Below are 22,310 nucleotides of genomic sequence, written 5' to 3' on the forward strand. Positions count from 1 at the left end.
CGCCCCCACAACGAAGCCGGTTTCGATGTCTGTCCTGAGTAGCGGAAGTGACGTCACCCAGTAAACAGTGCCCGGTGTAGAGGGGGAACACGTGGATCTCAGGAGGTGAGCGGGGTCCAGGCGTTACATGTCATATAATGGAGGCATATGTGTGTATGTCAGCACCTGTGTGTGATAACTACAGAGCTCTGTCAGTGCCATACATTGTGCCAACATGCACTGCTCATCCTAGGTTATTATGTAGATCAATGGCTGCTGATTATAGAACCACTGATTGACAAGTCAGAGTGATTTTTACATGTTATCTGTTTATGTCCCTGAACCATGCAATAGTGTACTGAAAGATTACATTCCAGAAAGCACTGGAACAGTGGACACTGTTAAAGTTTAATAGCACTTAATTGTGGCTGCTCTCTTTAGCAGCATTGGTTCTTGTTGAATTCCATCCATTATATTTTGAATAGATTTCACTTCATCCTAGTGTCCGAACGTACGAGAGTCCAGTTGTTTATTCCAGTATATTGTTGGGATTGAACAATGCATCTACACAGTTGGCTATAAATGACAGACACATATACAGTTTGGTGTCACACCCTTCAGGTGTCTGCACAAATTTAAGGAATCTAGTTGTAAAAATAAGGTATTGGTCATGGTGAAATAGTTGCATGTTTCTGATTTACAGGGACAATCCTTTTCAGAGTCCCAGCTTACTGTTTTGTATAATCATCATCATTTATTTATATAGCGCCACTAATTCCGCAGAGCTGTACAGAGAACTCATTCGCACCATTGGGGCTTAAAGTCTAAATTCTCTTCATACACACACAGACTATGGTCAATTTGTTAGCAGCCAATTAACCTACTAGTATGTTTTTGGAGTGTGGGAGGAAACCCACACAAACACGGGGAGAACATACAAACTCATCACAGAGAAGGCCATGGTTGGGAATTGAACTCATGACCCCAGTGCTGTAGGACAGAAGTGCTAGCCACTTAGCCACCGTGCTGCCCTGTTTTGTATGCACCATTCAGTATATAGTATTCTTTTATATATCATTTAACAGTTTTTAAATATTAGAAAAGTGAGTAAACACACATTTGGACTTTACATTCTAAAGTATTTCAATTACGGCAGTGTTTATGTGTGTAAATCTGTACAACAGCTTTTTCTCCAGTGGTATGATCTACAGTATAATGATTAACTGTCTGCTTGAGAGGGTAGAGCTTCTCTTTGATCACTCTAGGCAACTCCTAGGGATATATTTTCTAATCTGCGGGTATGAAAAGGTGGAATTGTTGCCTATAGCAATCAATCAGATTCTAGTTATTTAGTACGTTCTTCAAAATGACAGCTAGAATCTGATTGGTTGCTATAGGCAACATCTTCACTTTTTCAAACCCACAGCTTGATAAATTTACCCCCTGGTGTCATTCTGGGTTCCAATGTCCTAGTTAAAGGGCTTGGACCACCCACAACCTGTCAGTGAAACCACTCCCCTTAGACAAGCTTTTGGGTAGGTTTGCGCAGTGCTCAGAGGAACATAGTCAAAATCAAACATTTGATCGGTTTTTAAGATTGTAATGAAGACAGTCACTACATCCCCTCATCGTGTTTAATTTAAGACCCACTGAAGCTGAATAAAGCAGTATTTAAGGAGAAACATGTAAAAGTTTAAGTCAATAAATGGGGTAGTACTAAAGTGGAAATATACAAAAGTGGAAGCTGCTCAAATCAATATACAAGATTTTGGAGTGACGTTTTTACTATTTCCAACATATATGTTATAATGTGAATCTGCAAATTAGTGCACTTTAACATGGGACATTGAAATGTGTTTGGGGGGAATAAGTCACACCAGCAAAAGTAAATGTGGGTCTGGATTTTTTTGCAATTTGTAAATGAACCTTTGCGCTTATTCGTTAGAAACGTAATAATACAAAGAATAAAATGTAAGAATTATGTGTCACATTAACTATTATTGCCATGCTTTGATAACCATTTGTTTAAATCTTTTCTTTAGGACAGAAGACTACCCTGTACAGTTCCTGTCCTTTTCACCATGGTGTTTTTTACCTGTGATGCCTGTGGGGAATCCTTGAAGAAAGGACAAGTGGAAAAACACACAGCTATGTGCAGGAATTGTCAATGCCTCTCTTGTATTGACTGTGGTAAAGATTTCTGGTATGCCATCTCCACTAACCAGTACTAACCGTAGGTTAATGTGGAAAGGGGTATTGCAATATGCATAGATACATATGTAAAGTTGTCATAGCGGAGATTAAATCGTTCAATGTCATCTAGTTTAGTATTTTCTGACCACAGTAGTAATCCACGTTAATTTGCTGGATTACTCTCTATACACTTACAGGTGGGAAAATGCTATATGATATATTTGTGAATGTAATTAGTACTTTCATATAAAGTAATGTGCATTTTACATTAAGCGGCCCTTAAAGGAACTTGTAAGAGGGGTACGGCTTCAGACATTTAAAACCTTGTATAAAAAGCAGGATGTATGAACGTTGTTTCTAGGACCAGAGCACATAAATGTGCCCTAGGCAAATGCACCTTAAAAATGGGTAAAAGGGTGAGCTGATTTAAATTGGCTGAAGGGATTAGTCCCTGATAAGCTTTCCCCATCTATTAGTGAATATGTATGCAGACCAGTCATGGTATTCTAATTGTTTATATGTAAGACCAACTTACTAGAAATGCCTTTTATAAATGACATATTGCTATGTTTACATGTAATGAAGATCATTGATTTTATTATAATTTAAATCCAAGCTTTGAAATGGCTGTTGATGGATTGTGTTTGTGTTAGGACATACTGGAGGTTATTTATGAAGCATGAATGACGTAGTGCTGGATTGGCTTTGGTCCCGCCACGCGCCTCTGTTTGTGCAGGTGCGCTTACATTTCCAACGCAGCGCACAGGTTTACAGAACAGGGAGGTGTTGGCAGATTTTTCCATGCACAGGCCGATGGGAGGAGTCAGAGGGGGAGCGAGAGAATTTCTTGCTAAGTACTTCATCTGCGTTTAGTGCAGAAACAAGATTTCATTTTGCAGAAATAGATTACTGAAATGAAGTTAAAGGGTCGAAGTGGTGCACCAGTGCATAACCAAGGTGTTTTGAGGTGCACTTCATTATTAGAGCTAATGCAGAGTGAGCAGTTCAGAGACTCAGATGGTTAATTACAAACAGTCTGCCGTACCCATAATTACTCATAGCAACTGATCAGCAATGAGCTTTAATTGATCATGTGCAAGTAGGTCAGTGAAAGCAAATTTCTGACACTTAATATCAGTTACTGCATGTTTGTTTCCAGGGGGTATATTTACTAAACTACGGGTTTGAAAAAGTGGAGGTGTTGCCTATAGCAACCAATCAGATTCTAGCTGTCACTTTTTAGAATGTACTAAATAAATAACTAGAATCTGATTGGTTGCTATAGGCAACATCTACACTTTTTCAAACCCGCAGTTTAAATATTCCCCCAGGAGTGTGTGTACAGAAGAAGGGCTGTCACAGGTTCCTTCTTAAAATCCCCTTTCTTAGATGTTTTCGTGACTGTTATGGAATTGCTGATAATTATTTATATTCATGGTGGTTAATCGTCTTTCACAGTTTTGGATCTCTTCAATTTTCAGTTTAAAAAAAAAAAAATACTACATCTATTTTTGCAAACCCGTGTTGTACCAATACACGCTGCCATTCAGCTAGCCAAATAGGCTGTTGTAGACTGAGTTGGCTTCAAACAACAGCATACACAGGCCTCAAGTTACTTCCGATCCCCATCAGGATCTTTGAGATGCTGCTGAGGACAGCAGGGAAAAGGGGACTGTGTGTAATAATCACCTGTCTGCACTAGCTGCGCTCTGTAAGCTCGCTCCAATGTTTCCCATTCAGCCACATACGTGTCTGGCCACTTGGTCGGCTCAAGTGGCCAAACTGCCTGTATATGGGCACCTTTATTTTAGTAGTGACTACAAGACACATCTATTCATTTCTTTAAAAGTGATAAAAGGATAGTATATACTGGTCCATTTGGCTATCTCAGCCTCCCCCCCCCCAAGTTGCAATTGGCAACTGACTTTTAATAAAATATGACAGTTTTTAGTGAGCAACGTCAAAATTATAATCTTTATACACTAATTGTTCATTTTTGTGTATGTCTAATTCAGGGGAGAAGATTATAAAACACATTTGAAATGCATTAGTGAAGACCAGAAATACGGTGGGAAAGCCTTTGAAGCGAAAGCCCACAAGGGAGATGTGAAACAGCAGCAGTGGATTGAGGTAAGTGTTCGCGTCACGGCCTACTTGCAACGCTATGGGCCTGATATTACCTCTGATACCGTCACATGTGGCCGGCATTACAAATTACAATAACGTTTCTTCTGTCCCAGAGTACAAACTTCTTCAGCTAGAGGTTGTTATTTTGGGCTTTGCTTAGAAATTATTAATGGTGTACGGTAAATCCAGTCGGACAATGACTGCATCGAACCGCGCATGCGGTCATTCTCCAGTTGTGTAACTGGTACGTTATCGGATCTGAAAGTTTAGTCCAAGCACCAAATGGCCAGATCTTAAGAGGGGCCACATCTTACAGAGATCCGGCCTCCTAGTTTTACAGTCAGTTTATTTGATTTTTTTCAATCCCTTAAATTGCATATTTTGTGACTAAAACACTTTCTTCCGTTGATTGATTGGGGCGACTTGTTTGTGGTTTATCTCCGTTATTTTGCACTATACCAGGGTTTCCCAAACCCAGTCCTCGGGGCTCCCCAACAGTGCAGGTTTTCCATATCTCCTTGCTGGAGCACAGGTGTATTCATTACTGACTGACACATTGTAACAGATCCACAGGTGGTCCTAATTATGTCACATGTGATCCAGAAAACCTGCACTGTTGGGGAGCCCTGAGGACTGGGTTTGGGAAACCCTGCACTATACTGAAGACTTTATTGTTCCTGTTATGGGGAGAGTAGGGATATTTCAAAATTAGTATCTGAAAGTATGCTGCTTTCTAGGTGTGCGTCATCTGAGGCAAGACGTTCCCTGGGCAGTCTGCATAATGGGTTTTGTCAATATGTCTGCCATTACTCCTTTTATGCAAATGTTTATATAGAGGGGGAAAAATTCTGTATGCGCTAATTGACTCTTACAAGTACTTATTCTGGGTCAGCAAGGGTTTGTAGCAATTATTGCAGAGAACAAAGTTGGCTTAAAACATGGGATTCTGGATTTTTCATTCTAACAGACAGTATAAGGAGATGGATTTCCCCATCTTTTATAAAGTACCAAGCATAAATATCTCATAGGTTAAACATTTATAGAAAAACACCATAAAAAAACTGTTTGCAGAGTCTTCAGTCAGTAAAATAGTTGAGAGGAACTGTCACTACTTTTTTTTTTTAGTTTTGTATATCTTGTGCTCTATGTACGAGCTAATAAGAACTAAGGGGTATATTTACTAAACTGCCGGTTTGAAAAAGTGGAGATGTTGCCTATAGCGACCAATCAGATTCTAGCTTTCATTTATTTAGTATTCTACAAAGTGACAGCTAGAATCTGATTGGTTGCTACAAGCAACATCTCCACTTTTTCAAACCCGCAGATTAGTAAATATACCCCTAAGTCTCCCAATGTTCCTTGTACCTAGGAGAGAGAGTAAAAAGTCTCTGTGGGCCACAGGCAGATACATAATGTTGGCTATGGAGATGATCTCCTACATGCTTTTAGGGTTATTTCTCCTACAGCACCTCTGTGCTTGTGAGGTATGGGAGCTGTGCTGGAGTGGGAACCTGCCTGGGAGCGTGTAGACGTCCCTCTCCGCAGTCAACATTTGGCATTTGCATATAACGTGCAGACATATTTCATTGGAGACGAGGTAGCAGTGAGCGGAATTAATTCAGTTTAGTTTATATAATACATCCTCATTAAGAAATAAAATAATACAGTTGAATATATGGGATCCTTTTATTAAAGTCCAGAACGAAACAGAAATAATCAATAACCTGATGACAAGCAGTAAATCCACAAATGGTGAAGCAAAGTAAAAAAAACAAAAACAATAAAAAATGGAAAATAGTCCCCCACTTGTCTATCTACAAGTGTAATATAGTCTGTGTCCAGGGCCTCCTGGTTAAATTTTAGAACAAGAGACATTGCACCTTACTGCATTGATGATGAACCGGAGAACCTGACCTTACGGTAACACAGTCTTCCTGGTGGCTTCCTGTGGCAGCTGCCAAAAGTATGTGGACATCCCTTCTAATTGGTGTATTTGGTCACTTGAGCGACACCCATTGCTAACGGCTGCATGGAATCAATGGTATAGCCATGTAATCTCCATAGTCAAACATTAGCAGAAGAATGGGTCACACTAAAGAACTCGGTGACTTTCAAAGTGACACGTCATAGGATGCCACTCAGTTTGTCAAAATTCTGCCCTGCTAGAGATTCTCTGGTCAACTGTTAGTGCTGTCATTGTGAATTGGTAACGTTTAGGAGCAACATCAATTCAGCCGCAAAGTAGTAGGTCACAGAACGGGACTACCGAGTGCCAAGGCGCGCAGAACGTAAAAATCGCCTGTCCTCATTTGCAGTACTCACTGCCAAGTTCCGAGCTGTCACTGGGAGCAATGTCAGCACAAGATCTGTTAGTTTGAAGCTAAATAGATTCGGTTTCCATGTGTGAGCAGCTGCACACAAGCCTCAGATCACCATACATCATGCCAAACTTTGACTGCAGTGGTATAAAGAATACCGGCATTGGACTCTGCAGCGGTGGAACCGCTTTTTCTGGAGTGGCGAATCACGGTTCATGATCTGGCAGTCTGACAGACGAATCTAGGCTTGGTGGATCCCAGGAGAACGCTTCCTGCCTGAATGTGCGCTGCCAGCTGTAGAGTTTGGTAGAGGAGGAATAATTGTCTGGGGCTGTTTTACATTTCTTGACCTGGGCCTCTTAGTTCTAGTAAAGGGAAATTTTATTGCTACTGCATACGATGACGTTCTAGTTCCAATTTTTTGGCAGCCGTTCAGGGGAAATCCATTTCCTGTTGCAGCACGTGCACAAAGCGAGGTCCATCAAGAAATGGTTTTCTAAGTTCGGTGTGGAAGAACTTGACTTTGAGTTTGCACAAACTGCCTGCATTTTTTTTTCGCAATACGTTTTAACCCTAAAAGCTATTTGTTTGGTACATTGTAATGCATAAAGTAACAAATTGCATTGCATACCATAAGCAGCAGCATTTTCGCTGTAGATTTTAAATGTACCTTAGTAAATATGTTGGAACATTCCTGGTCTGTGGTCAAGCTCATCCTAGATGCTTATCTAGATAATACAGAACGTTTTGGCTTAATTACTGCTACAGTAATTCTCTGTTTGTTTTTACTGCCAATTCATTTGATTTGATGACGCCTGCTCTGGCAAGGTGTCTAGATATTCAGTGCTGGGATCTGCATAGCTGTCACTTATATTTTGACATGTAAAGAAGTGGTATGTCTGAGTCTAGTATTAATGATACAGTAATGCTGCAAGTATAACTTACTGTGAGTGACTTTAACATTCTGTCCTTTTATGTCCCTATTACAGAGGATTTATGAAGCAATGAAGAAACCCAACCTTAGTCCAAATATCAAGAACGTTTTAAGTCAACTAAGTACATTTGATAACATTCCAAGAAAAAAGGCAAAATTCCAGGTATGTGTTCATCATTTAACCTTTATTGCCGCTCAGTATAATGGCAGATGGAACAGTAACTGCAGTGGTATCTTATGGTGTTCTAGAACGCGGCCACCGAATCACCTTGTGTCATCAGTGCCCTCCGCCTTGTAGGCAGTTGGTATAGTCTGTATATAAATGTAGCCGGTTTCCCGGCCACAATGAAGACTGTGTGTCAGCCTTCCACTGGCGCAAAAATACGAAGGCTCTGAGATCTGCCGCATCTGTAAATCAAGCAACGACTCATAAGCTACTGTTAAATTAAAATATTAAATTAAAAAAAGTCTTTTGTTTTTTCATCCTAACATTGTCTAAATGGTGCACAATTCGGACAGGCAGGACTGGGTTTTAAAGATCTGGTAATTCATCTATCAGGCTGAACACCCAGATCACAAGGGTCCCTGTGTATTGTGGTCAGCCAGTGGGCACGCTAATATGTCAACTGGCCACGTTTTTACAAACACCCAATCAAAATAAGATACAGGCAGAAGAAAACCTCAATACATTGCATTAATATCTTGTCAGTGCTCTTGTACTGTGTATACCTCAGCTCATGTATGTAATTCTACACGTCTAATTTTTAATTGTTATATTTCATCCAAGAGCAGATATGTCTCTCACTACAAGTAATATCAACAGCTGTTTTCAAGGCTTTGTGTGTAATTATAAAAAATACTGCTTGGTTTAACTCAAATGCGTAAATACATATACACCCTCTGCAGCACCGATCTGTTAGTTTCTTGGCCGGAGACATAAATGTTCCTTTTCTTGATTGACAGTTCAGCATTTAAAGCTCTGTAGACTCTTCGCCCAATTTCTTAACCATTGTTGCTCCGTGTCGTTCTAGAACTGGATGAAAAACAGCTTAAAAATTTATAATCAAACTATACAGGACCAAGTGTGGGAGATCTTCTCAGAAGCCACAAGTACTGTAAGTATTATCGCAGAACAGATTATATGCATTCTTTAAAATGAGGTACTATTTATAGTGATTCCTCCACCATCCCTTTCACAATGATTTCTGTAGCAGAACAAAGCTGCCAATAACAATGCACAGAAGTCGTCCGACGCTGTCGCCACTGAAAGCAAATCGGAGGCATCGGGAACAACAGAGGAACCCAATAAAAAGAAAAGTAAGAGGGAGCGGAAGGAGGAAAGACAGGCAAAGAATAAAAAGGAGAAAAAGGAACTGAACTCAGAGGACCAAATGGAAAACGGGGTGAAGAGGAAGGGCAAGAAACAGAAGGCGGAAGACGAGAGTGAAGGAAGCGGTGATGATGAAGACAAGGATGAGGAATCGACAGAAAAAACGAAGAAGAAGAAAAAACGTGGAAATGAAAGCAAGGACGAGGAGCCACTGCCACGGAAGAAGAGAAAGCAGAACGAGGCAGAAGGTACACTATTTGCAGACATTGGGGGAGATGTAATTGCTGGCAATTTGGTGTGCAGACATCGCGCTGCGCACATTGCCGCCAGTAGCGGTAGGAATCTCTGCCCATTCTTCCTCGCACTCTATTATGGGGTGTAAAGAAAAATGAGCGGAGATTTCAGTCAGAACATTGCCGTGAGGTGTTTCCACGTACACCTCGCGCCAATCGAGGTGTTCTTAAGAACATTGCGGACACGGCTTTTAAACGTTACTATGGTTAAACGTTCATTTTTGCTCGCACATCTATGGGGCACAAGCAAAAGTGTGCCTCACTTCTGTTAAAAAAAACAAAAGCAAAAAGTGCAATGCTACATGGAGTGGCTGTATATCTGCAATATGAATCTTATCACATAGTTTGTATTGTAGCATAAAGCTGGGACTTGCACACTTAAATAATTGGTCTTCTCCCCACCCCTTTAAACACAGCTCTCTGATAGACACTGTTAGTGCTCACCATGACCGTTGTAGGCTCTGCTTTCCTGGGTGCTGGCTGTAAGCTGTTGTGATTACAGCATTGGCGGAGATCCCGGGCTCCTCCAGGTCACATAACATCTGTCACTGATAATAATGTGTTAGCACAGTACAGTATGTGTTGGTGAGCACTGACTGATATATCTGCGGTCTCTGCACTTCTCCACAACGCTGAACGTATGACAACACCTGAGCAGTCCCAACTCTGCTGCAAGGAAGCAACGTAGCTCTCCATAAGTTTCTTGAAGTGCAATTTATGTAAAATACTTAAATCTATGTAGTCAACCTGAGGGGCTGGGTTAATGTCTAGGAGGAAATATTACAAACCGTAGTCCTCTCAGAGATTGCTAAACGTCTTCTATTCATTTTTAATCTATGTTTAAGTCTGGATTCCTTTGTTTTCTCAGAAGAGCCGCAGGAAGAAGAGGCAGAAGACAATTCTGCAGAGGCTGAAGAGGACGGAGGTCAGAGAGGTAGGAAGACACTCCACTCTGGACCAATATAACTTGTTATAAGAACCTAGTTTCCTAACTTCCATACCCCATTAGGTCAGCTGCTTAACTAAACTTATGCTGCCATGTGAAGTAATGTGCACTCAGTCTGCTAATGCCAACCATGTTTTGTTTTCAGTGTCAACAGTGAACGCCTCCGGCGCTCTATTGCTGCCTCCGGCGCTCTATTGCTGCCTCCGGCGCTCTCTTGCTGCCTCCGGCGCTCCTGGTTTACATAAAATATTAATCTGCATTGAAAATAATAGCAGATAACGTAACTGCAGCAATTCTAAACCCTTCCGAGAAACAATATTGGCTTCTATACATATAAAAATGAGCAACGTTTAGCAGTGGATAATCCCAAACCTCCAATATTATAATGGGGAATTGTTTTTGCCCACCTGTAATGGTTTACCCCCTACCTTTCAGGTATACGTTGGTTGTTCCTTTTTTTTTTTTAAATCATAAACAGTTAAACCCCATGAATTGGTGCATTAGACATTGTAAGGATATTCAATTCCATTTTACAAATTTTCAGTGAGAACAATAAAAGATCTAAAATAAATGGCATATGTAGGCCTAATACTTTCACGTGTTACTGCATTTATGCTTCGTATAATGCTAGTACCGTCTATAAAGGAAGCAGATCACTGCAAAATATGTTATGTGTTTCATATGTTTCTGTCTTTGGGAACTGCCTACGAGTAGATTTAGGAATCTTTAGGCAGTAGTGGTTTTTCTGGCGGGTACCGCTATGGCGGGCATAATCCGGGCACTGTTTAAATAACCACAACCTCCACATGATCATAGCGTGTAGCAGTGTGTACCCACCTTTCCGTGGCACATGGGGTTGTTGACCGTTTAAACCAGCTGATAGATAACCCTAAAACAAAACACATTTGGCTTTGTGGCCATTTATTTTTACATTGTGAATGGTGTATTTACCCACTCATTGTTGGACTTAATATTTATTATTAATAATAATATCATCAGTGTCTTTTTATATAGTGCTAATATATTATGCAGCGTTTTACAAGGAATGTTTAATCATTTACATCAGCCCCTGCCCTATTTGGTTTAAGTGTGTCTTGCAATTTGCAAAATCAATTATTTTCTGTTTGTTGGTCTTAGAGGCATATTGCCTTTGGTTTGTGAAACCAGTAGATATGTTTCGAAAAATCCAGACCAATTCCCGCAAGAGAAGAGATCTGCGTCCCTAATCTCCATACAGGCTGAGCAGCTGCCATATTTACTAGTCCACAGTTCTGTCCCAGCTCTTGCTCCGTAATGGAAAACTAAAGGCAATGTAACCCTATGTGCTGCTTTTTCCATTTGTAATAGGCCTAATGACAGCATTTAGAGATTAATACATAACATACTATAGAACTATGAATGTCTTACTGGGTCTGCTAGTAGAGCTCACCTTTCAGTAGACTTCCATTCTTTTTGTCTGTCTCATAATGCCGTAATCTCCTGTAAATCTTATTCATGTATGATAATCATCTCACTATATAACAGCCTGGGAATGATGGGCTGATAGAACACCATCGGGGTTGATCTAATTGGGCACATGTCAGAGTCTAGAGAATGACATATGACCCAGTGGTGGAAGCCTCAGAGATGGGACAACCTGGAACATTACCCTTTGCTAGCCAGAACTTGGCGCATATAATGGTTTGTTGGAGTTCTTTGCACTAATCTACAAGTTCCTATTAAACCGTTATCTTTTAGTTAAATAAAACTTTAAATGACCTCTAAACTTTACATGTACCAGTTTTCTACATATATGATTCACAAATCATTACGGTTAAGGTTCCAGAGCTTGTAATACCTCTCTGGCACGGTGTGGGAATTATTACATATATTTTTTTTTCTTATTAGTGAGATCCCTTTGTGTATTAAACTAACTTGTAGGTTTTAGTAACCCTTGAAATACGAGTAAGCGGCAGACGTGATATGAAATTCTGCACCACTTGCTATTTTGCAGGTAAATTTAACTGGAAGGGAACCATCAAGGCACTGTTGAAACATGCTCCCGACAATGAGCTACCCATCAAGAAACTGAGGAAAAAGGTAAATTATTTGTTTTATTTCTAATTTTTATTTAAACCCTGCTTACAAATTTGGTATTTTTGTTTGTTTACTCAACATATTAGTTGTAATTAACAGTTCTAAAATGGCGACAATTGCCTACCGCACTCAACGCATCTGTCTGTTCACATGTAAGACTACTGGCATGACAGGAGTTGATGTGACCTCATTCATTTCTTAATGAATGATGTCATGTATGACATCATTCAGTAAGAAATGTTTGTTATTGGCAGCTTAAGCATGTAGTGGAGGGAATATTTAATATGAGTTAAAAAAAAATAAAGTGATATTAACAACACTGGGGGCTAGATTTACTAAGCTACCAATCAGATTCTAGCTGTCATTTTGTAGAAAGTACTAAATAAATGAAAGCTAGAATCTGATTGGTTGCTATAGGCAACATCCCCACTTTTTCAAACCCGCAGCTTAGTAAATCTAGCCCTAGCGTTCATCTTAAAGCTAACTTATGGAATTTCAGTATGGCTCTATCCTTCACATTTAATTCTCAAATTTATTTGTCATAGCTTGTGTGGTGTATTGCGTGAAAATACAGCTGATATATTATTACAGAGTGGTGTCTGTTTCTTTGATTTAACTATGTTGTTTTAGTGTATTACTGAGGTAAAGGGTAATGTACAGTGCTTTTGAAGGTTAGAGGGCCGCCGCACTCGTGTCCCTTGAAGTGTATGTGGTTACCTATCTCTACTATATTCTCTATTTCCGATGACTTCCTTACATATGTTCTCCGACACAAGAAAGACAGGGGAGCCGTGACTTTAAAAAAGCGCTGCTTTACAAACGCTCCTCACAGAAAGGGATCCTTTTAAGCAGGACCATTGGATTTTCTGATGTCATTATTATTATTATTATTATTATTAATAATAATAATAATAATAATAATAATAATAATATCATCCATCATTTATTTGTTAGGCGCCACAAGATTTCCGCAGCGCCGTACACAGTACAAACAGTAGACCATACAGGGTGACATAGTACAGAACAATAAACACAAAGTACCAATACTTCAGAAACTCCGGGCAGACATATGGGTAAAGATGGAGCAGAAGAACAGGTATGGAGACAGGAGGGGAGAGGGGCCCTGCTCATACGAGCTTACAGCCTAAGAGAGGGTGAACAAAACAGGCACAAAAGGGAGCCATCGAAGTAAGGGGGAGAGAAAATAGGGGCCAGGGGAGAGAGGGGGGTCATCACCCCAATATGCCCTTAGAATGTTTGTGACTGTGTGCGAGGATATTATTCAGTTGTGACCTTTGACATCTTGCTTTCCATTCCTTTGTAGGTTATCGCTCAGTATTTCGCAACATCTTCTGAACAACATAAGTCTGAGGAGGAGCTTCTCTCTACCTTCAACAAGAAAATAAAAAACAATCCAAAATTTAGACTGTTAAAAGAGAAAGTAAAACTAGTAAAATAAAAAAGTAGACTTGATTATGTTACCAAATTGTATACGTTAGCCTGTCCGCCATCTTTACATGGACAATGTTGTTCTGCACTAATGTTCAGTGTTATATTCAGGATTTAATGTTGGAACAAACGTTTTACACTCTTATCCAAAGGTCCCTGCAGAAATTTAAAGTGCACCTACACACAGGAGGCAGCCATTTTGTGGATTGAACGAATATCCATGTCCATTCAGCCTATCGTTTCTGTTGGAACTAGCGCTTGGTGAATAATGGTCATTGAGCGACTTCAACCTCACGGCTGCATCCATAGAAATATTGATTTATCCCACAAAATGTCTGCTTCCACTGTGTCTGTAACACAGGTGCTGTTTAACTTGATATATGTGACGATTGTTGTGCGCACTTCTGATCTGTGTCATATAGATCATTGTGTTACTGCGGAGATTAGCATTACCTCAGCTAAGGTCTGCTTTACACAAAATGGCTATTCTGGTTTATACTGTAAAATGGCACGCATTGTTGTATACACATTACACAGTTGTGATGAGAAACTGTAAATTGGTAGTTCAGCCTATTTTTTGTTTTGTTTTTATCAAATTTCTTTGTTTTGTTTTTTTTAATACTGTTTTTATTAGATGTTTGGCAATAATGTGATGGAAGATGGGGCATGGTTTTTAATCATGCTTATTCTCGTATATCCTCACAGTTGTCATTGTTTTAGGGGTATATATAAAAGTTTTTGGACCTTTTGAGCTGTATTGTGTATTTATAGTATATTTTTATGCAGCAATATTTTGGGATGAATCGCTCTTTATGAGAATGGAGCATTAACTAACAGGATTGCTGCATCACTGATGGCAGTAGTAAGCGGGTCCATAAACTGCATTCTGCTCAAAACTACTAGTACAGATCACAAAAGGGGGATTCAATTGGCCGCGTTACTGTTAAAAGTAACGCGGCCTGCACACTATTACCATTATCACGGTAGTTTTAACGCCGGGAGCTGCGAGCAGAAAGCCAGGTTCATATTACCGTAATAACGGTAATATCTTTAATGCAGCGGTACTCCAGGGGGGATTGAATTCCCCCCAAAAAGTCTTCAATAATTGCAGTTCACATATTCACTTTATTACACATTTTAGTTTTATATTGTTTCTCAGGCAACATGTGCTTGGATTAGTATATGCAATTTACTAAATTCTCCATGGAATAAACTATTTGAGTGGAGATGAATACTGTGGTTCTAGCCTATGCCAAACCTGTTCCCTTGTCTAAGGCCAATTTAATAATGTAGAAATAGCAAATGTGCTGTAACAAACACATACATTTTATTAAAATATATATATTATATTTTATTATATTCCAAACTGGTTTACAGTTTGATTCCAGCAGTCTGGGGTCATTTTGAAACTAGAACTTTAATCTGGGTGCATTGGGGCACATTTTCAAAATTCAGAGTATTAATGATTTACTGGACAGCTTTTAATAAAATAATTTTGTGAATATGGTCATACAAGGTTTTTACAGTCTCCACACCACAAATTTAGAAATTATTTTACAAATAACTATTTTTTCTTAAATACCTAACTTCTAAGTAATTGGCACGGTCTGTGTATTGTAGTAAAAACTACTCGTATAATGCAGTTCTAAATAACGGTAAAAGAGAAAATATACACATGTTGGGGGGGAGACAAGGGGGCATGGGGGTACATTTACAGGCAATAGTAGAGGCAACAAGGAACACTGTGACTGCGAGACACATGGAGGAGACCAAGGGCACTGTGAGAGAGACCTAATTGGGGCAGACGAGGAGCACAGTGAGAGACCTACATTGGGAAGACTATTGCCACAGTTACCAAGAGACACATGGGGGAGACGAGGGGCACGGTGACCAAGAGACACATGGGGGAGACGAGGGGCACGGTGACCAAGAGACACATGGGGGAGACGAGGGGCACGGTGACCAAGAGACACATGGGGGAGACGAGGGGCACGGTGAGAGCCTTTCATGGGTGAAAACGACGAGTACATTGACCAAGAGACACATGGAGATAAGGGGCACAATGAGAGAGACCTACATGCAGAAGACGAGGACTACAGTGACCAAGAGACACATAAAGGAGACCAGGAGCACAGTGAGAGAGCCTTACATGGGGGAGATGAGAGGCACATTGAGAGAGACCTACATGGGGGAGACCAACATGAAGGAGATGAGAAGCAATATGGCCCAGATAGGCTTGGGGTTGAGGGCAGCTAGGTTTTGTACTCTGCAGATCAGGTTTAGCAGCACGTAAAAAATATTTTGCTGATTTGGAAGTGGGTTGGAAGAGGCCACGTCTTGTGAGGAACACCATTGTTTGATCATTTTTATTAAGGTACTGTAATCTTCAAATTAAATCTGATACAGGATCATTTCAAATCTTTCATAACCACTGTGCTATTATGTATCATAAACAGGCAGCATCAACTAATAGCATTATCTGTAATCCTTTCTTAAATTACAAGGCTCAATACAAGTCAAACAATAATCCAAAATTAATCGGTGAAAGTAAGCTGCACAAAGTAATTGTAAAATATTTAAAGACTACAATTGAACTGTCAGTCCGAGCAGGACTCTCCTGCCCTCTTCTACAAACATTTGTGTTTTGCTTGCAAAACTACATATAAATAGAAAAACATTTGTAATAATCGCTTGACCTTGCAGAGACGTGAGTAGCCATAGCAGCTTGTGTAATGTGGTGCTCAATTATTTTTTACACCATCCTTGTCCATATCTGTAAAAAATAACATTATAGCAATGAAACACAATTGGATTTCATTTTACTCTTGAAAGGTTAATAAATACAGATATAATAATTAATAAAACCTATTACTGTCCACGTTAAAGCATCACGACTCACTAATTGCCAAAGAAGTCAGATGGAGGAGTTTAGGGTTGATGTCTAATGTGCATACATAACATCAAATAGCAGGCCTTTTAAAGGGACCAAGCAATGTGCACTATAAGTCTACACTACCTCCCAAACTCATCCTGCCTGCAAAGTATCATTGGTTAATAGCCTAAGAAATATGCTAGGTTCAATCAAGACCTCCAGCCCAGAGGATCTCTACCAGGAAAATAAGTCTGTGATAGTGGTGTTGGGTAAGTGAAACTTTTGGGGACAAGCAAGAAATGGGCAGCCATCTGCTCTCCTGTACATCATCCATGATGTCCACACACAGGTATGTAGGAAGTTTCTTTATATGTTTTCAGGTGTATACAATGCTTTCAGTCAAATATATACGTTTAGGGTATAAACGCATCACTACTGAGAGGAAATGTAGAATCAATGGGTGCAATTAAAAGTGCCATTAGGAAAACAGTGTCATTTGCAACCCAGATTTTTTTAATAGAGATGTTCACTGACCCCGTGTTCTGGATTTGATTTATGATCTGGATTAACTTCGTATTTTGGTTTTGGAACCTGTTTTTTTTCTTAAATCCCTATTTTTTTTGGGCTGAAATCACATATTTTTGCCTTTTTTTCCCCCCTACATTATTATTAACCTCAATAACACTAATTTCAAGTCATTTCAATTTTGACCACCTCACAGGTCACAATATTATTTTCATACACTTTCAAACAAAGACTACAGATTCAGAAGACCAAGCCTGCCAGACCTATTATTTTGTGTTTCAGCAATGACAATTAGCAATGGAGTTCTCCTGAATGTCACTGTAGACTTTGAAGAACACTGCTACCCCTCCTCTTTCTTTTCTACCTATGACGCTGCCCAACTGCACTAGAGACTGCCAAGAACTGTGCTACCCCTTCTGTGTCCCTCTGTGAAATGGCGCTGGATCGCCATGGAGGGCGGTACTTATAGAATCCAAAGCTCGCGAGAGCCGACGACGTAACAATGACATTTTGCCTTGTTTTTAATTCCGAGGGCGCGTGAATCTGCTAAGTTCGGGTGTGTTCGGTTCTCGGAGAACCGAGCCTGAGCATCTCTAGTTTTTATAGACCTTGATTAGAAAGGAACTTTTTCTTTGGAGGAGCAGGAGGACAGTCTTGAGTAGATCAAGGTGTTCCATATAGAATAAGGACTAGTTACAGTAATGTGATGCATAAATGTGAAAACGAGTTTATTTTATGGGATGAGATTGTATTGACCTGGTGGGGGGTGGTTTGGTGGTGGTTCCATTTTAGCCGCTGCCCACAAAGCCTCTTCCATCATTGCTAAATGGGCAGTTTTTATTGTGACATCAGAAGTGGCTTGGCTAAACTAGGCCTGCTATTTTCAGTGGGTTACTTTTGGTACCAAAGCAGTACCTTGAGGTGTAATGTTTTACTTTATTGGGTAAGCACGTTTCAGTCAAGGACTACTAGCCCACAAAATTCAGCTCAAAATGCCTGCACAGCATCCTTTCCAAAAGCAGAATTTATGCATAGCTTAATGTAGGAACACAAGGTATGTGGTGCATTTCTGGATTTTTATTTTTAGTTTTGTAACCGATACCTACTACTCATTAGGATCAGTGCTGTTACTTCAGTGAAGCCCGGACCAACCTGTGGCTCTCCAGGTGTTTTGAAACTATAAGGCCCAGCATGCTTTGCCAGTAGATAGCCACAGGTTGGCCCGGCCTGCTTTAGTGTGATGACCATTGTTTAAAAAAAAAAACGTTCATATGCATATTTGGTGGGACTGTCCCAGAATACGCTCATACTGGATGGCGGTTCTTGTGCTAGCCTCAGCAGTCCTCGAATACTCTCTGACCCTAAGCATGTTCTACTGCCCTTACGTCTCCCAGACCTCCCCAATCATACCCATAAGCTTCTCCGACATATAATTAGTGCAGCTACCTGTCAAATAGCTGCCTCCTGGAAAAAACCTATACCCCCAATACTTCAAATGGTCTGTAGTCGGGTTTGGCATACCTACCAGATGGAAAACATCACCAGTGTGCTGAGGGATTCTTTTGTGTCCTTCCATAAAGTCTGGTCTCCATGGACTTCATAGCACAACCAACCTCTGCTCCAATTTCAACGAAAACCAGAACTTTGTTGGTACTATCAGATTAGACTACTACTTTCTACTTAATGCGTGAACTCCTTCCCCCTTCCCTCAGTCCCTCCCAACTCTTTCTTACCTCCCCCCTCTAACCCTGTACAATACCTTGTACCCCTCCTTCTCCTTTGTTTATACTGTTCAAAAAACAACATCTTTATAGTAGCACCCCTTCCCTGGAATGACCTCCCTCGCTCCATCCGTCTCTCTCCTAATCTGTGCTCCTTCGAATGTGCACTTAAAACTTACCTGTTCCTCAAAGCCTACCAACCATCCACTTAACCCCCTCATCTCCTCCGCTCGTTCTCCCATCTCTCCTCCCGGTCCCCTCTTCTCCCCCCATGCTTCAACTGGCTCCCCTTGTGCCCGTTCTGTTAACCTCCCCTAGGACGTAAGCTCTCATGAGCAGGGCCCTTTACCCTCCTGTCTCCTCACCTGTTCTTCTGCTCCATCTTTATTACATAAGCCTGCTTGGAGTTTCTGAAGTATTGGTACTTTTTGTTTATTGTTCTGTACTGTTTCACCCTGTATAGTCTACTGTTTGTACGGTGTGCGGCGCCGCGGACATCTTGTGGCGCCTAACAAATAAATGATAATAATAATAATAATAGCACTAAACATACAGTTATATTTCTATTGTAAAGGCACTTTGAGAGAATGTTGTACATCCTGTTATTTACATGCACGTATGCTAATGAATTTTGTAACACTGTTCAAGATAAGATGTTATTAATAAAACGTATTTAAAAAAACAAAAACAAAAAACGTTCATACCCGCTTTGAAATCAGGAATAAAGATCACCGTGATGGACGTGTGACATGAACAGCAACTGGTACAGAAAGTCTACGGAAATATGGAGGACACTATAACATTGAGGCACACAGGTAAGATGATGGATAGGATAATACAATACAATCTATCATGTCAATATGACATTCAATCTCAAGTGTGTTAATTGTGTGTGTGTACCAGCAGAAACAATTGTGGCAGTGTTACCAGCTCTTTTGTATAAATTAGTTATGAGGACTGGCTTTCTCTATTGTAGGTTTTGTTACATGATATATCTGCTATATTTGTGTGCTTCTTGGTAGATAATTCATCAGCTGTTTTGTGCTTATATTAATGCCGGTAAAATGTAACCGGTGTATTTGCCACCTCTAGGCACAGCTGTCACTATCAATGTGATACAAAGAGAAGCATGCAGTATTTACAAATGCTTAATGTCTATCAACTTGGTACCTGTAAGTTGTCATCTCAGCTACAGACTACCATGTATTTCCCAGGTTTTGATGTATTATCTTTATTTCTGGATCATGCTGTTAACATGCAATTGATACAAATGTGGCTCCAGCATGTTCAGAGTTCTTTATGGTCATAGAGCTGAAGCTTACTTTTGTGCCTATACAATGATCTGTGACGCCCTTTTACCCCCTCTTATCCCAGGGCTTCATAATACGGGAATACCTGGGAAGACGGAATAAAGAGAAGTAAATCGAGAAGTTTAGTAGAAAAGGGAGAATAAGGGAAGTCCGGAAATGGCTCAGAAAGGAGACCACCACCACACACAGCCATTGTGGCCTTTGTTAATTGATTTGTGTTTATTTTTATTTTAAGAACAACCACTACAGGAAATTATTAATGATTTAAAAAGTAAAGTAAGATCGCTTTCATACAGAGATTTCTTACCTTAATAATAGACATACTTTAATCAGATCCGTCCATTGTGCTATCTTCCCATCCATTTAGTGAAAGTTACCGTGCTTTAAAACCTTGTTTTCTATTCAGCCTTTTAACTATTGCTTCCTGTGAGAAGGTATATCTGTAATTGCTATGCCATGTGTTGCTGCGTTGAGAACAAGCAACTGTTTCACTATTGCTGTAACTTCCATGAGTAATTGGTCCCTATTGTGTGGTATGATAAACACCAGATCCTCCCCTATTATTATTATATAGGGCCGATCATATTACAGTACTGGAGCTTACATTCTAAATATCCTTTGTTCCCACGCTGCTTTACAGGTAATTGTAGATACTATGAAAATACAAAAAAATAAATAGTACTGTATCAGATTGGTAATGATGCAATGACTAAAGTGTTAGCCACTGTTTGTGGGGTGGAACTGATCTGTGTGGACAAAAGTGTTCGGATGCTTGACCATTACACCAACATGGACTGTAATGACATTGTATTCAAATACATATACTTTAATATAAAGTTGGTCCCCCTTTTGCAGCGATAACAGCTTCTACTCTTCTTGGAAGGCTTTCCACAAGATGTTGGAGTGTTTCTGTGGGAATTCGTGCTCATTCATTCTGTAGAGCATTTATGAGATCAGGCACTGTTGTTGGACGAGAAGACCTGGCTCTCAATCTCCGTTCCAGTTCATCCCAAAGGTGTTCAATGGGGTTGAGGTCAGGGCTCTGTGCGGGCCAGTCAAGTTGTCCCACATCAAACTCATCAAACCATGTCTTTGTAGTCCTTGCTTTGTGCACTGGGGCACAGTCATGTTGGAATAAAATAGGTCCTTCCCCAAACTGTTGCCACAAAGTTGGAAGCATAGCATTGTCCAAAATGACTTAGTATGCTGAAGCATTAAGATTGCCCTTCACTAGAGGTAAGGGGCCTAGCCCAAACCCTGAAAAACAGTCCCACGCCATTATCCCCCCTCCACCAAACTTCATAGTTGGCATAATGCAGTCAGGCAGGAAATGTTCTCCCGGCATCCGCCATACCAAGACTCGCCCATCTGACTTCCAAACAGAGAAGCGTGATTTGTCACTCCACAGAACAGGTTTCCACAACTCCACAGTCCAGTGTCGGTGTGCTTTACACCACTCCATCCGTCTTTTGGCATTGGTCTTGGTTATGTAAGGCCTGCATGCAACTGCTCGGCCATGGAAACTCATTCCATTAGGCTCCTGCCGTGCAGTTTCTGTGCTTACATTAATGCCAGTGGAAGTCCGGAATTCTTTAGCTATGGAATCAGCAAAGCGTTGAGGGCTTTTATGCACTATGTGCCTTAGCAGTCGTTGACCCTGCTCTGTGATTTTACGTGGTCTTCTGTTTCGTGGCTGAGTTGCTGTTGATCCTAAATGGTTCCACTTTCTAATAATATCACTTAAAGTTGACCATGGAACATCCAGCAGGGATGAAATTTAACGAACCGTCTTACTACAAATGTGGCATCTTATCACAGTACCACACTTGAAGTCGCTGAGCTCTTCTAAACGACCCATTTTGTATCACAGATGTTTCCAAATGGGGACCGCATGGCTAGGTGCTTGATTCTATACACCTCTGGCAAAGGGTCTGGTTGTAACACGTCAATTTAATAATTAACAGGTGTGGCCAAATACTTTTGTCCACATAGCGTGTGTGTGTGTGTGTATGTATATATATATATATTAGAGATGGTCACTGACCCCCGTGTTTTGGTTTTGGTTTTGGATCTGGATTACCTTCGGGTTTTGGTTTTGGCAAAACCACCCTTGCGTGTTTCGGTTTTGGTTTTGTTTGGTTTTGTTTTGCTATTTTTGAAAAAAATAAAAAAATTTTGGTCTAAAATAACCTAATTTAGTGCTCCACCTGTTTCTTGGATAAGTAAGGTAATTGTAA

The 22,310-nt window shown here is 40.3% G+C and overlaps 1 protein-coding gene across 1 annotated transcript; it reads left to right on the plus strand.

The window, feature by feature from the left end:
* The first annotated feature begins 2 nt into the window (after positions 1–2).
* LYAR (Ly1 antibody reactive) lies at positions 3–14,393 on the plus strand. Its single transcript, XM_075194658.1, has 9 exons — positions 3–105; positions 2,022–2,182; positions 4,188–4,302; positions 7,607–7,714; positions 8,583–8,666; positions 8,763–9,129; positions 10,043–10,108; positions 12,114–12,199; positions 13,521–14,393. The coding sequence occupies exons 2-9, from the start codon at positions 2,061–2,063 to the stop codon at positions 13,653–13,655; spliced, it is 1,083 nt and encodes a 360-aa protein (XP_075050759.1). The 5' UTR covers positions 3–105; positions 2,022–2,060; the 3' UTR covers positions 13,656–14,393.
* Positions 14,394–22,310: the final 7,917 nt, after the last annotated feature.

This window comes from Mixophyes fleayi, chromosome 1 (assembly GCF_038048845.1).
Source record: "Mixophyes fleayi isolate aMixFle1 chromosome 1, aMixFle1.hap1, whole genome shotgun sequence".
Classification (NCBI taxonomy): Eukaryota; Metazoa; Chordata; class Amphibia; order Anura; family Limnodynastidae; genus Mixophyes; species Mixophyes fleayi.

What these genes read in the sequence shown, in the direction of transcription:
- LYAR (XM_075194658.1), top strand. Translation starts at nt 2,061, where the DNA reads ATGGTGTTTTTTACCTGTGATGCCTGTGGGGAATCCTTGAAGAAAGGA. An exon ending in TCTCAGAAGCCACAAGTACT is followed by an intron (nt 8,667 to 8,762) that starts GTAAGTATTATC and finishes TGATTTCTGTAG; the next exon opens with CAGAACAAAGCTGCCAATAA. An exon ending in AGAGGACGGAGGTCAGAGAG is followed by an intron (nt 10,109 to 12,113) that starts GTAGGAAGACAC and finishes GCTATTTTGCAG; the next exon opens with GTAAATTTAACTGGAAGGGA.